Here is a 17185-nt window from a genome sequence, read left to right as displayed (position 1 = left end):
TAAATTTCATTTCATTTAGTTTCGTTTCGTTTCGTTTCGTTTCGTTTCGTTTCGTTTCGTTTCGTTTCGTTTCGTTTCGTTACGTTTCGTTTTATTTCATTTTACGACATACACAGGAAAGGAAAGAGCGGTCTACCCTATGCCAGATCACATGGCGAGATTTATAATGTATTAAGAATTAAATTGAATAACTTCCACTGTAAAATATTCATTTTACCAAACACCATAGCTATTAAACTCTTTGCAATGGTTTCCATTGCACTAGTATGATTTATGCACATGATTTAGCTTAATGTTCCGGCTTTGAAATTATTGTAGAGATTCCAAGCGTTAGTTAATATTAGAATTTAAGGGATAATATCTACTTGGAGTAGGTTTACATGAAATATTCATAAACTTCCTGTAATTAATATCCATAAGAGCGGTGTACATAATAGAGTTATTTATTCTATATCAACCGACTTTGAAAACAAGGTTTTCAATTCGCTTGTATGTTTTTTTTATGTTTGTAATCTCATAACTCCATCAGTTGTAAACCAATTTGGAAAAGAGAGATTTCACGCCGGCTGGTGGAAACCTGGAGAAGGCTGGCCTATACTTTGGTCAACGGATTTCCATTGCTATTCAGCGTGGAAATGCAGCAAGTATCCTAGGCACCCTACCAGCTGGCAATGATCTCAAAGAATTTTTTTATCTTTAAATATTTTTTTTTTTAATTTTTTAATTACATGTTCTTGATATTTCTATAACGTATATTAAATTAATAATATTTGGAAAATATTTTTTGTTGGAAGGATTTTGTATATAGATTGGTACCATAGAAATTTTATCACAATCGGATTTGTAGTTTGGTTTTTAAATCAAAATTGTTGATTTTGTCAAATTTAAGGTTGTTTTTTTTAAACATAATCTTCAATTATCGTAGTATATATAATGTATTTCGTGTTCAGTCTTAGTCTTAGTGTGTCCAGCTTGAAAACTAGAACAATTATTTATATTAACCATTCCATTTCCGTCAAATCAAACTTCAACAAAGTTTCCAATCACCTACGTACGTTTTAAAATCAGAGACTTATTAATATTTCTATTGCATGTTAATCAACACGACATACTGTTTACGATTGTATAATCATTGAAAATTGTTTTGGAGGAACAACAGAATTTAATAATAGAGGTACATTCTCTTCGACTCGGTGCAACGACGAGCTATGAGAATTGTCAATGATCCCAGGCTTACGAACGGTATCGAACCCTTAAGTCTTTCAAAAGATTTTGCCTCACTCTGCGTGTTCTACCGCTTGCACAACGGATTGTGCTCAGAGTAATTGTTCAATATGATGCCCACGGTCGCTTTCTACCATCATACGGCTCGCCATCGACAGGGAGTTCACTCTCATACCTTACAGCCTAAATGGTCGCGTACAACGCGGTTTCAGAGATGCTTTCTCCCACGAAGACTCAGGTAATGGAATGAGCTCCCTGTCTACATATTGTAAATTTATATATTTCATTGCTTGCATATTAAAATTATATTCGAATCAAGAACAAATTCGTTATTATAGCAAACCCAGTAAACATGGAATTACCCAATCTGCAAGGGTAAACCAACACACACACGCCCAAATAGTGTATTAAAGTGTAACAAATAAATATTTCCTGTAATACGTGTCATTCTTATTTATTTACAACTAGCGCCCCGTCCCGGCATCGCACGAGTGGACATTTTAACATTTTAAAAAGTGGCCATTAAGGCTGTACACGCGACGGAAGCTTAAAAATGGAGTAACTTCTCCCGTTTTCCCAACATTTCTCTTCATTGCTCTGTTCTTATTGATCGTAGCGTGATGAAAAGTATACTATAACCTGCCCAGGAGTATGAAGAATAATTGTATCAAGTTTTGTTAAAATCTGTCGAGTAGTTTTTGTTTCTATGACGAGCATACAGAAAGACAGACAAAAATTTTACTGATTGCATTTTTGGCATCAGTATCGATAACTAATCACGCCCTGACAGTTATTTTGTAAATATATTTCATGTACAGAATTGACCTCTCTACAGATTTATTACAAGTATAGATGTAGTCATTACGTGGTCACGATCATTCGTAAACAAATTCTTACTGTAATATAGATAGATAGATACAAGAAATAATCACAATGAAAAAACAATGGGCGACCTTATCGCTAAGAGCAATCTCTTCCAGGCAACCTTTGGATGGAGAGGAGTAATTATAAACAATTTGGTGGGAGGCACGATGAAAAATTTTTTGTTAGTTCTAAATATGGGAGGTGTAATACATATAATAATATAAATATTATGTTATATTGTATTGATAGTGAGTGAGTTATTAATAGAATAGAAAAACATGTTTTTATCATCATTAATCATTAGCTACTTTCTATACCAACTATAAAATTATACTGTACCTCTCCTGGCTGCAATCAAATGGATAAAATAATGGAAGTATATCCATATTCATTAAAACACTATTAATAATTTTATTGTTAAAAGTTTTATAAGTACACATTATAGTTTAATATAATATCCACCGGTTTAACTTACGTGTAGTTTGATCGAGAAATCTCGACTGGTTTCAGGACCATCCGGGACCCTTAATCCTCTGACCGTGTATTTTTTTACAACAATAAAACACATCGCTTTGACAACAAATAGCAGTACGTGTATTTAGCCATCTAGCGAGATTCTGAGAGACAATATCAACCTACCAAAACAAAAATCGCGGGATAACAACGCCAATAAACGCAAAAAATGCGAGCACGTCGAAATCGCGGGATGCGTAAACTTAAACTTGTAGATACTGCACGCGGAAATCGTGAGATACCCAGTCAGAGGGTTAATCTTGAGTGGCTGTAACGCGAGCGCGAGCCTTACTGTGCGTCTAATAGCCGCCTAAAGCTGAGGGTCCCGAATGGCCTCCAAACTAGTTGAACTTTCTCAACTAAATTACATATAAGTTAGACCGGTAATTAATAAATTTCTTTTCTAAATATAAAAATTTAAATAGAAATAGACCAATTTCGAATCATATAGATTCATACAGAAACATTGTCTCTTTTTCTTACAAGTTTAATGACATGTTCCCAATGTTTTAGATCACATTCTACATGTATTTAATAATACTGTCTTTCCAATAAAATATTTATTACGCTACGATATATATTAACGTAATTAATATATCAAATGTTGTATTTAACTATTGCAATAACCACAATAGATGGTTTTAATTACATTATGTTTAATAATTTGTAAATAAATTACCCATTTCACTAGCCATCTGTAATCCAACGCTGGGCAAAACAGAAAACATCCGATTCAAATTGCACAATGAAACAAAACTAAATTGGCATATAGGTACGAAAGTTTTGAGGTACCTTCATGGTGGTCCATAGATTTATTACGACTAGCTCGCACTTCGTCCCCCATAGGCTTATGTGATATTTTTTAATTTGTAGAAATTGAGATCGAAAGCTCAATCAAGAATTTGTAACGAATTATATCTCTTTCACCAACGGTCTCTATATATTTATAATAAACAAATTAAATTATATTATTAGTGTATAATTATGCTGAAGTTTTCTATGTATGTTGCAGTAGTAATACATAGTACTTTTTTCTAAATAAAATTAATATATTTTGTTGATTAATTATTAATGTATTTATTTTTGTTTAAGTAGTTTAATTTGTACCGGATAGATAATTAATTAATTTCAGTCATATTGTATTATTTGTGTTACATATAAAATAATTATTTGTATTAAATTAATATGTATAATTGTGTAAAATAATAAATACTACTTTTCTTGATTTGTTGAAAAATTTTAATAAATTAATTTTTTTATGCAACTTAGAATGGCAAACAAACTGACGGTCCATCTGATTGAAAGTGGTAGTCGTCGCTTGTAGACATGAACGGTATCATGGACATAAGCGCCATTTTTTGCAATTTCCGAGTACTCAGATGTTATTCCTCTGTACCCTGTAAAATCACTGTCATATCACATCTTTCAAACCAAAACCTAATCATGCAAATATAACTGCTTCACGGTAGAAACACGAATAGGACAGAGGTACGACCAAACGACTTTTGTACCAAGTCTCCCTCTGGTAAGTACACTTAATTCTTTAATTAAACAGAGTAATTGCCCTTTATAATAAATATTAAACAAAATTAATTTGTTTGTTAGATTTATTTCACAGATAAATTTCTGAACCTATTTAAATATAATTTGGTAAAAAGATAATTTGAAAAACCAACGGACGAAGTAGCGAGTACTAGTTTGTGATATATAATGAACCATTGACGTCTTAACTTGTTAGTTTTGATTTATGTGACGTATTTTTAATAATAAAACAAGGTGATAAGCTTTATATGTGAAAAAAAACATTAATAATTTAATATCTTATTGAAAATATATAAAAACTGGTGCAATGTGGTGCCAAAAAGGATATTATAAAGCGTGAACAAAATTCGAGAAAATGTAAAAGTTATTTTTTTATTTTTTACAATTATTATTTTGACCGTGCCCCCAATACTTAAAAATGGATGCAGTATGAATTAATTTACTTCATGTAAACTTAATGACCACTATAAAATATGAAACGTTATGACATTAAAACAAAATTTAATAAATTTCTTTTTAAACATTAATATGTTTTGTCTCTTTCATTCTAATTAATATTAATTATAAAAAGAGAGAGAGAGAAAACGAATTATTACACGCTTGTCAGTTTTGTAAATGCTTAGTCTGCCACGATTTTGGGCTTGACGGCATGCAACGTAGGAAGTAGCATCTACAAATACATACAACTATATGGATATGTATGAACTGAACAGCATGGTGGAAATATCTTCATACATTTATAAATATCGTCAATAATTCTTCGTCAAATGAGATGAGACTATAAGCCGTTGTATTAAGCGTTAATATTCGTTTTCAATGCTGCTTTCCACGCCTCTTGTCGTTAAACCCAACCATGGCCATCGAGGCTCTAAGGCTATCGAGCGGTGAAACTCTAAAGGACGGGACAGGCAAAAGAATCGTTTGAAAATAATTACAAGGTGCTGAATACAAGCGGTGGCTTGGTGCTGTGCGATCGAGTGCTGGTGCTTCAGTGCTCGGGTGCTGGATGCGGATTCTCTACACCTCGACGTTACCTTTCACCACCAACTCGGCCGTATAGTTAACTTTGGCAGCTGAATTTGAAGCCACGCACGTGTACAGCCCGCTGTGACGGGCTGACACCTCTTTGAATACGAGATTGCTGAAAAAGTCAGCAGCTCGTTCTTCCACCTAGGTAGAATTAGTCGAATTTTGTATACTGGATCGACGACAATGGGCCGAAGGGTAGGCTGTGGTAGTTGTAGTAAACGAAGGGATTCTGCATTATATTATTAGAAATGGCGAACAAGCTCACGGTCTACTGGACGATGGATGGTAACAGTCACCTACAAGCATGAATAGTACCATATTTAATGGAGGCTTTGTATGTTACCACTCCTGCAGAGTAAAGTTTGCTATACGTATTTTACCTATCAGACCTAAAACAATGAACAAGAATTTCTGGCTCACGATAGGAATACACTCTCATTAAGTTCTGGTGTTACCTGATCAAGTACACTACAAACTCTTTTTTTTTTAATTATTAATGTTATTGTTTCTACATGTTTCTCAAGAATTGGTCAAGTTTACCTGTAAACTGGTGGGTATAGGTGCGTTGTCCTTCAGCCACGTGAAGTGTACCGGCATATCTCCCGATGTCACGCTGCAGCTGACCTGAGCCCGTTTTCCTTCTTGCAGATTCGCTGAGAAGGAAAACGGTTCTATTTCTGGCGGGTCTGTGGATTAAAACAAAGTTTTCATTATCGTAACATCGTGGAATGAATTTATATAATAGCGATTATAGTGACGTAAATATTGATTTGCCGATTTTCTTCGTCTAGTTCGTAAGGAAACATGTCACTAAGATATGGAGATACTTAATACACTTTGAAAGTTAATGTGAAACTTAGTATTCTTTTTATTTATATGCATTATACAAATGAAACACCGTAGGTGGCGGAAATCACCAACAAAAGCATTCTCAAAGAGGCTTGACGTCAGGCAGGCGGCCGGTCGTAAAACTATAAGCCAAATCCTTTAGTAATATGGATGAAACCATATTATGCCGACCGCAAATAATAATTGGGATAAGGGTAGAAAGATCATGACGATACAACTGAAAAATAGTAAAAGGAAGATGAGTTCATAAAATAAAAAATGGTAACATTTGTTTGCACATGAACTAGTTTACGCTGCTGCGACATGCTAAGGTGTAACACTTCATGTATGCGAGATTTTACTTACTGCTAACTACTAGCTGCAGCTCCCTCCTGGCTGTTTCCCCGTGAGCACCCATCACCAGACAGGTGTAGGTGCCTGCGTGTGAAGGATCGACCCTCGCTACTCTGAGAGCACCGTCTACACTGCTATCCCATTCGACAGGTTTTCCATCTCTATGCCACTTAACAGAACTGCGAATAAAAACAATAATTTTGCATGAATATGAAATATCTAGATTTTTATAGTCTTCTAATGTAATAGTAAGAATGTAACTACTGATTATTTAGTCAGTTATTAATTTTGCCAAGTTAGCCCGATTTTTTTTTATTATGGCAATAATGAAAAGGTTTTTCATAAATTACATCACCAAAAACAGCATGCTTAAGGTTTCACCAATTAACAGTGTATACTGATAGCCGGGGTTACAATTCTATTTTTGCTAAAAATTGTTTGCTACCAAAAGCTGTTCAAACATTTGCCATGAAGTTAGAGCTATTGGAAGGTATGAGTTAGGTATGAGCTCTAATAGCTCGGTTTTTCAGGTTTAAGTATGAGAATAAGACAGTCTATTTTCCAATCGTCAGAAATTTAATTATACATCCATAAACTATTGAAAATACTTAATAGTAGTATAAAAAGAAAATACCTGAGACGGTGCCAAAAATTTGGAAATGCCCTACAATACGAATATATGGCTGGGGTTAATTTAAATATTGAAATTGCAAACGTTGAAGTTAATTAGATAAACGGTTCAATATCTTACCTAATGGGGTAGCCAGAATATGGACAGTAGAGCATCAGTTCGCGACCAGCGACTGCTCTGATGGGCGCCAATGATCTTACGTAAGGTGGGCCTGCAACAAATATTCTAATTGAATGATTCACAAAACCTCTAGAATATTAAGAAGCTTACATTTTTCGAAAGGAAGTAACACCACAAATCATACTAGTATCAGTCGTTTACGTACACTTAATATTTCTTTAGTTTGAGGACTACAAAACATAGTCCAGTTTAACTCATCTAAGACAAAAGTTTGCGCGTTTACCGTAAAAATCTCCATTTACCGTGGCTTCGCAATTTAAGAACTTATTAATTGTCATCTCCAAATTTATTGGGAACCTCGGTGTCTCGATCTGTAGCACTGTAGAGTTCCGAGATCATCTAGAAGACAGGGTCAAGCTGGTGTCCAAAAAGCTCAATTGAACGAAACGGTACTGCACCACGAAATAAAGACTATTGTTGTATCAGTGGCAAGTCCAATCCCTCATGGAGTACTGCTCTCATCAAGGCCGGAGTACCTGGAGACTAGCTTGTTACTCTTGACTCAGTTCAAAGATGGGCTATGAGAATTGTTGATGGTCCCAAATTCAAAGCCGGTATCAAGACCTTAATTCTAAAGGAAGCGAAACTTTGTATCTCTTTGTATGTTCTACCGCTTGTATAACGGATTGTGTTAAGAGGAATTGTTTGTTGTTAAATATATATTGAATTAGTATAAACAAAAGTTTCTTCTATTTTGTGAATATTTTTGGTAAAACTCATACGATCTTGTATTTTTTTTTATACAACTTAGAATGGCAAACAAGCTGAGGGCCCACCTGATGTAAAGTGGTAACCGTCGCCTATAGACATGAGCAGTATCATGGACATAACAGAGTATACTGTTTCGCCCATGATACCCCCCATGCGTTGCCATTCCTGAGGACTCAGGTGTTATTCCTTTGTACCCTGTAAATTCACTATAATAATATTGCAATATATGTTATATGCTCGCTGATGATTGTCAACTTAATGCTGAGATAGGTTCTCTTTTGTAATTATGGTTACTTATTGTAGAATTATACGACACCTTATACGACATGACGATTCTTTTAAGAGCATAATAGAAGGAAAGATAGAGAGCAAAAGAGGAAGAGGAAGACCGAGGATTAACTACATGGGACAGATAAAGGAAACACTAGGTGTCATCTCGTATAGGAAGATAAAGGTTATAGCCTGGGATAGAGCTGGCTGGAGGAAGATGCATAAATTAGTTGTACCGACAAGAGGATACTTTTTTTTTTTTTTTTAATATTTTTTAAGAGGAAACTCTTAAATGGAAAGAAGAAGATTGTGGAATAATTTTGTGGCCAATAAATATTTTTTGTTCTATTCTTGCTTTTATTTTCAATATCATAGAATTTATTTTGTTTAGACGTAAACAGATGCCAGACACGTTATTGTAGTGAGACTATTGTAATAACTTTTTGTGGTGGGACGTTTGTTTTTTTTTTGCACTATATGTACATGTAAAGCGATATGGGCTTCCGTAGAACATGCTTACCATAAATGTTAAGCCTGGATGTGTGTGCCACTTCACCAAGCGAGTTGGCCGCCCTGCACGTGTAGAGACCGCCGTCATCTGACGTCACCGCTGAGATGTTCAAATAGCTGATTACGTCGTTCGCCTTTGTCGCGAATTGTTCAACACTAAATCTGCAGGATTAACAAAGAAAAAAGAAGGCATAATAATTGAAGATTGTGTCTTAAAAAAACTGATTTAAATTGGGGCAAAACTAGTTATTTTGAATTAAAAACTAAATTATTTAACTCATATTAATAAAATTTCTATGAGGCCAATACGTAAGTATATCCTTTCTGATAAAAAAGTAATTTTATAAATAGGTTTATTAATATAAAAAAAAATACAACCGGTTTAAAAACTTTTTTTTAAGTCGGTTGAAATTTATAATAATGGATTGTTTCTAAAAACGGTTTATTGAAGAAGTAAAAGTCATTCATAATGCCTGTAATAAGTAAGGCAATTTACAATGATTTATCCTTAAGAACGTCATACATTTATTCATGAACATATTCATATGAAATAATACATTAAGATTAAGTAGACAAATCTATATTTGTATCTAGACATGTTACATGTATCTACCAGCTACTATCATGTATTACAATGAGTAATTCATTCCACCCTGTATATGTAAACAGGATGGAAAGAACAAGTTGGCTAAAAGGAAAACGGCAGTTGAATAAAACGAAACAATAGTCTGAATCAAATAATAGATTATTTTCCCACCGGAAATGCACCACAGCACACCACAGGTATTTGAAATTTTACGATCCACACGACGCGTGATACCTGGCCCTCTAGACAAGTGACAAGCGAATTCGTCGATGGAATCGACATCGCTAGCGAGTCCGTGAGTTGGAATGAGTCGTCCGTCGTTGCTTTCTCATTCTATCTCACGGATTCGCTAGCGATGTCGATTCCATCGACGAATTCGTTTGCCATTTGTCTTGAGGCCCTGTATACATAGCGCGGTCAATGGCGCTTCTTCGTAGGTAGTTCCTGTACCCTAGTGGCGTTGACTTTACACAGCTGTTTCCGCGCGTCGCGGTGAGATTTTTTTACGTACATTACATTGCTGTTTTTAAGTATTTCATAGTATTTTGCTATAAAAATATTACCTCTATATATTATGACATAATATCATAGATTACATTATTTAAAAAGGAAAAAAATAGCAGGAAAATAATTTGTAATTTTCCGGAAAGGATTTGCACTGGATTTCAGTCCAGAATAATAGTCTGAATTCATTGTTTAAGTTTTTGCTAATCTGAGTATATTAAGATATATAGTACCTACATAAATAATTCAATACAAATTGTAGATATTTATGTTATTTTGTTCTAGAAAAAAGGTGAAATAATCACACTCACCTAGGTCCCATGGCTATGGTGTTAAGGGGCTGCCCGTCCAACATCCAGGTGAAGTGTGGCGGTGGCGAGCCAACAGCGGAACACTTCAGCGTCACCACCTGCCCTGGTCTCAGGACTTGCTCGATGAATGTGTATTGTAGTTCGGGCGCTGTGTCTGTTGAGTAAATATAATAAATTAACTTTTTTCCCGGTACTTCGTTTACGTGGATTTCTGAAGTAGGAATGCCATCTCTAGATAGCATATCAAGATGAAATATACACTAAGTTTTAAGTTAACCTTTAGGAACACAACTGTAAAAATTGCTTACAATTTAATAGATACAGTAGTTTTTGTGTGATATCAGAACACACGTACAGACAGATAGATTTATAAAATTTATAAAAATTATTGTTTTGGCATCTATGTGTCTTATTAAGACAAACAGACATTGTTTAGTTACAATTTTATTATATTAGTAAGGTAAGATTACACACATACACATACATATAAATATATATATATGGAAGAGGTTCGTGTGAATCGAAGCATTTGGCGTTCCATTGTTTCTGCCTACCCTAATGGGAGACAGGTGTGACAGATGTGTCTGTGTGTATATATATATATATATATATATATATATATATATATATATATATATATATATATATATATATATATATATATATATATATATATATATATATATATATATATATATACATATCGAACATCTTAGGACAAAACCTACTACAGTCAGACCCGTGCCAATTTAGAAAATTGACCCGATCGAGAATCGAACACGGTAGCTCATTACGCAGAGCAATATGCCTACCACTACACAACGGAGGTTGCCATTATAATTTGTATATTGAATTTATCGATTCACTGCACAAATTTTAATTACACAGTACCTTCGGCTTGTTTGTTATTCCTTGTATTTTAATTGTACGTAATATTATTTTAAACACTCATCACTAGGGGTGAGAAATATTTAGCAATATCTATATACTTTAGTTACAATTAATATATACTGGTCTAATAACGAATATCTTAAAAGTCTGTTATTCAAAAAATAATATTGGACAATAAATTTTTGACATATTCGAAAATAAATATCCAACCGATATAAGCGATATCGAAATGGCTGATGACCTTTTTCCGCCATCAATATCTATTGAAACCCAATATATAGATATCGCATCGGTATCCATATAACTTATGCCTAGGTATTCGAAAATAGATATTCAACCGATATGGGCGATATCGAAATGGCTGATGATCTTTTTCCACCATCAATGTCTGTTGAAACCCAATATATAGATATCGCATCGGTTTCCATATAACTCTTGTTTACTTATTCAAAAATAGATGTCCAACCGACATGGGCGATATCGAAATGGCTGATGACCTTTTTCCGCCATCAATGCCCATTGGAACCCGATATATAGATATCGCATCGGTTTCTATATAATCGCTGCCTGTTTATTCGAAAATAGATATTCGACAGATATGAGCGATATCGAAATGGCTGATGACCTTTTTTCAACAATAAATATCCAGTGAAAATCAATATATATATATCGCATCGGTATCTATATTACTCGTGCCTACTCGTCAGCAGTTAGTTAACACTAATTAATATTCATAGTGACATTTATCGCTCATATTTTAATTATAGTCGGATAGTAGGTGCTTGTTAATAATTCATATGACCCAGTTAAAAGTTTGAAGTTACGTTGTTTGAGTACAAAATGTCAAATTGGTACTGTTACCACTTTGTGCTAAATGGCAGCCGGTTTTAATGTGTATTTGTACGTTATACCCGTAAATGTATGTATGAAAGTGCAAGAGGTAACAGATGTGTGTATTTTTACAAGAAAGTTTGTAACTTGGTGTTCAGAGATGTTTTCTCTCTCATGTTATGGACTGAGCTCCCTGTCAAGGTTTAAGAGATTACAGCATGGGGTTCTTTAAAAAGTTTACCATCAGGTGGGCCGTATGCCTGTTTGCCACCTCAGTGGTATAAAAAAAACTTTAATAGGCGGTAGAAGACACTGAGGTAGGCTACATCTTTACGTAATTGTAGAGGTTCTAGTTTTGCTCACCTCAGCGTCTCTTGCAATACGAATAGCTCGCTCTGTAGTACACAGAGAGCGTGTAGGACGTACTGAGAAATATCTCTCAACAGCCAAACGAATTTAATCCTTAAAACAGATACAGTAAAGATAGATTTACCTCCTAGCCTCAATTCCGCACTGGCCTGCGCCGAATCCCTTTCATTTCGAGCCATGCACTGATACACTCCTTTATCTGCTCGATGGACGGCGGTGATAATGAGCTGTTCCCCGTTGTTCTGAACTCGGACGCGACCACCAGCAACTCCTGCTCCCAATGGGACACCATTGTGAAGCCACTCGAGTCGCGGAGCTGGCCAGCCGCCCCATGTACAGTTGATAATAGCGGTACCACCGCTGTTTACCACCTGTTAACAATGTCACATTTTTAGTTCCTAGAAGTTTTCTTTAAAGTTAGGCTACAATAGCTATTGGTGAGAATTCTAAAGAACAACTTTGTACCGTAGGTTCGATTTTTATATATGTAGTTATAACGTTATAGGATCGGGGGGAAAGGGATTGTTAGTAATGGGATCAAATAGCCCCATTACTAGCAATATATCCTGTCAGGTCGACCTCCACGTGGTTCCCCCTGGAAACCATCGTGAACAATTCTTGTTGAATTCGTCACGATGGGCAAACTGGCCTGCTTCATCCTCACCTATCATCCTTCACTGGTGCGCCGCCGGTGTATACCAATAGCGCGGGTGGGGTTACCATTCCATTATCAACCATTAAAAAAAACTTTATAGGATCACGTAGAAGTATAAAAATATTTTTCTATTATTTTCTTAATTGGATTTCATCAAATTAGTGAAGCGTTGTTGAAAACTTTCTTAAAATATGATATTAATGATGTTAAATAGTTACTAGGGACAAATTTGAAAATTTCATAGAATAGAGAAAATTAAGTCAAGATACTTATGTCTAAAACATCCAAAATTGTCACATACATTTTCCATAAGTTTAACAGTTTATGTAAATTATTAAAATGACATCAGAATTTGTCGTTTAATTGCTTTTAATTACTTTATTAGGCTACAGTATAAGGATCTTTTACACTAAGATAGTGTAAGTAATACACTAAGATATTAAGTGAAAGAAGTGAAGACTACAAAAGATTAAAAATACTAAAGGGCAACTGTGTAAAACTTATAAAAAAAAATATAAAATGTTATATGACTATACTTTTAGTCATTTTGTTTAAATTAGCCTTTAACTTACTAGTTACGTTACCAGAGCGAGACTTTGTACAAAAGTCGATTGCTTTGGTACCTCTGTCCTATTCGTGTTTCAACCGTGAAGCAGTTGTGTTTGCATAGCTGTGTTTCGGTTTGAAGGGTGGGATATGGCGTGAATTTACTGGGTACAGAGGAATAACACCTGAGTCCTCAGGAATGGCAACGCATGGGGGGTATCATGGGCGAAACAGTATACTCTGTTATGTCCATGGTACTGCTCATGTCTATAGGCGACGGTTACCACTTTACATCAGATGGGCTGTCAGCTTGTTTGCCATTCTAAGTTGTGTAAAAAAAAACTTATTTGTTCAACAGTAAAATGTATAAAGCATATGCCTATATATCTATATTTTTCATTTAAGGAGAATTTAATATCGAAACCAAGCAATATGATTCAACTATCGCTCTACTGAACTGAGCAGTAAAACCATTATTTTAATATAATCTCATACATACGAGACAGGTTTAATTACAATATTAATTTACGAAGAACGTGATTAATACGATTCTGTAAACTTTAAACGTGATAGACGTTAAAGTGAGAGCTCTTGTAAGTAACCAAATTTATGTGAACACATGTTTTGATCCACCTATGCTTACATCTACTTCCTACAATCAGAATTTTAAATATTTCACTAAACTTGGTATTATTTTATAGAAGTCTATATCATCCACTGGTTCATTATCATGATTTTAGCCACTGTTGAACATAGGCCATCGTCTTCGACTGCTATACGGAACAGTCCTAAGCCACCTGCCTCCCTACAATACATTTTACGTCATCACTCCATCTAGTAGGGGTCTTTTGTTTTTGATGGGTGAAAATGGAATGGCAACCCCGCCTGCGCTAACGGGATACGCTGGCGGAGCACCAGTGAAGGGTGATTGATGAGAATCAAAACGGGCCAGTTAGCCCATCATGATGAATTCATCAGGAATTAATCATGATAGTTTCCAGGGGGAACCGCGACGAGGTCGACCTGGTTGGGTATATTGTTAGCAATGGGATTCTTAGTCTCCATTACTAACAATCCCTTTCCTCCCCATCTAGTAGGGGTCGTCCTTCACTACGTTATATCACTGGGTTAGTTGATTAAAATTATTTTGTTTAATTGTACTGCCATTGGTATGTGTGCGACTGGCAACATTTGAAATGTAAATTAGTAACTGAATAACGGTTACAGATTAATGATTAATGTAGAATTTCTGGTAATAAAAATAGTATAATCAAAGCAGTGATGTATACACAAAAAATAACTTCTGAAATTGATTTAATTTGGTTTAATTAAACCTTAGGATGATTAGACTGTATTCCACAAAAAAAAAATCGACTTCAATTGAGGTAAATTCAGTTATTTAGTTCTTATTATTATTTAGTTAGAAATAGGTATTGGCGACCCGCACGCATGCTAAAGGTAAAGGAGTTAAGGGGCCGCCTGAAAACCAGCGCTATATAGGTACATCTCGCTGGAGCTGTACATATATAGCAACAGCTGAGGCGGCTCCTATTACCAGCAACATTAATTGTTTTTTTCTTTTTTTTTGTTGTTTTTTATTTTTTTATGGATACATATTTTTATTTTATTTATTAAAAATAGCTCTTATTATATAAAAACAATACAACGATAAATTAAAGTTAATATAAAATTCCTTAAATACTAATACTAATTATAAGTAATCCCCCAACGCACCACACCGAGGCAGCGTACCCAAAATACTGGCAGCATTACCTCTTTGGATTGCCAAACTTATCTTTTGGGCAAAGTAGCTACCAGCTCTTGGGTCACCAGTAACTTCGATGAGGCGTTTTTTTTGTTGTTTTAATTTTTTATTTTCTTAATACTGGTAATAAAGGTTATCCATCTATCTATTTAGACTTAAAAACTAAACTAATAAAACGACTTTTAATAAAATTTCTATTTAATCAATCTATAATTATATTCTTGCGGTTAATAAAAGATTTTTTCAAACCGTTTTACAACTAAAAAAGTAATGAGGTAATAAACAATTAAAAAAAAAACATACAATCGAATGAAGAAACTTCTTCTTTCTTCGCTTCGCGATTGAAGTCGGTTTTATTTTATGTAACAAAATCTAATAACCAGAGGGAGACTTTGTACAAAAGTTGTTTGCTTGGGTACCTCTGTTCTATTCGTGTTCAACCGTGAAGCAGTTGTGTTTGCATAACTGTGAGTATTTTGAGTTTGAAGGGTGGGATATGGCAGTGAATTTACAGGGTACAGAGTAATAACATCTGAGTCCTCAGGAATGGCAACGCATGGGGGGTATCATGGGCGAAACAGTATACTCTGTTATGTCCATGGTACTGCACATGTACATAGGCGACGGTTACCACTTTCCATCAGATGGACCGTCAGCTTGTTTGCCATTCTAAGTTGTATAAAAAATAAAATATATGAAACTTTATTTTTTCCATTTTAAAAATTAGTTCAAAATGAGATACGAACTTGACTGTCTTCAATGTTGAACAAAATTAATATAAAATCGAGCCAAAATCAGTCTCGAAAACAGTTATAAAGAATCTGTTTTTAGCGATGCCGAAGCTGTTTCTATGTGTAATCGATGGACCTCCATTTTATAACGCTTCTAAATAAAATAAAAAAGAAAGACAAGTATTTCCTTTGACACCAAACGGATAGTAAAGCTTCGAATGTATTATTCACAATACCCACGACCATTCCGCAACTTAGAAGAATAAGGAAACATAACCCAGATGGCGTGACATGTCTTCTCTCCGCATCGTAAGTAATGTAATTGAAACAGCGCTACCTCGCTCGAGTCTTTTTATACGTATTTTATTGTATACTTTAACGTTTTCAATTTAGTGACTAGTATATCAGTTTTACTATGTAGTCCCGGCATCGAATAGATCACCCCTTCGATTCTCGTGGGTGTCGTAAGAGGCGACCAAGGGAACTTAATGACCAAGAGAATAAGCAGCAGTGTCTATATTAAAACATCACCGAAGCCTAACTGCGGTTGCCAACCCGTTTGCCAAGCGTGGCAACTACTGATAAAATCACCTTTATGGGGAAAGTCTACATTCAGTAGTGGGCATTTAACAGTTGATATGATGACAATGATATTTTTAAGTGATTCACAAAAGTCAAAGTACACAATTTGCTTGTATTTTTCTTTTTGTCACACGATGTTTTCGACGATTATAAAGACATTTTGATATTTTTCCAAACACTATGTTTACTGCTGCGTTGTTCGATAGTAGACTTATTATTATTTGAGCTGCTATTTTTTTTACAGATAAAAATCTTTCTTATGACGAAGAGAAGAATTAAGATTGCGTTCTATAGAAAAAAAAAATAACTTCAAACTACATAGTAATACTCATATTGACTGAACCAATGACAAATGTGCATTGTGTTAGTCGATTTTTGCACGAGATTTTTAATGATCAAAAAAAATTGTTTACAAAAATTTTAAAGAGTAACTGCAGAGTTTTATTACGGATTCCCCTTAGCAGATAATAATTTTTCGATCCCTGCATTTATAAAAACATAAAGATTTTAAAAATTTGAATAAAAATGTTTTGAATTTGAGTTTGCTTTTGATAAAATTTCTATGGGCCCAATCTGTAAGTCTTTTCGGTTAAAAATTAATTTTAGAAATTGGTTTACAATTGACAGAGTTATGAGTTAACAAACATAAATATATAACTGAAGTAAGAACCTTCTTCTTTTCGAAGGTTGAAACAACATATATACTACTTAGAATGGCAAACAAGCTGACGGCCCACCTGACGGAAAGTGGTAACCAT

General features: G+C 34.6%; 1 protein-coding gene across 2 annotated transcripts in view; it reads right to left on the bottom strand.

The window, feature by feature from the left end:
• The window catches only part of LOC116413505 (cell adhesion molecule Dscam2), a 267994-nt gene that overhangs the window by 33062 nt on the left and 217747 nt on the right, over positions 1 to 17185 (bottom strand). For both annotated transcript variants that reach the window (XM_052894224.1, XM_052894223.1), the window contains exons 9-15: positions 12273 to 12519; positions 10058 to 10211; positions 8667 to 8818; positions 7106 to 7196; positions 6367 to 6533; positions 5713 to 5858; positions 5178 to 5313 (exon numbers count right to left, since the gene is read on the bottom strand). In XM_052894224.1, coding sequence (XP_052750184.1) covers positions 5178 to 5313; positions 5713 to 5858; positions 6367 to 6533; positions 7106 to 7196; positions 8667 to 8818; positions 10058 to 10211; positions 12273 to 12519 — 1093 coding nt within the window. The remainder of the gene's footprint in view (positions 1 to 5177; positions 5314 to 5712; positions 5859 to 6366; positions 6534 to 7105; positions 7197 to 8666; positions 8819 to 10057; positions 10212 to 12272; positions 12520 to 17185) is intronic.

The sequence above is a fragment of the Galleria mellonella genome, unplaced genomic scaffold (assembly GCF_026898425.1).
Source record: "Galleria mellonella isolate WM207_F2 unplaced genomic scaffold, CSIRO_AGI_GalMel_v1 utg200, whole genome shotgun sequence".
NCBI classification, from domain to species: domain Eukaryota; kingdom Metazoa; phylum Arthropoda; class Insecta; order Lepidoptera; family Pyralidae; genus Galleria; species Galleria mellonella.
Note: the sequence above shows the minus strand (reverse complement) of the source record. Positions and strands in the feature narration are given on the sequence as shown.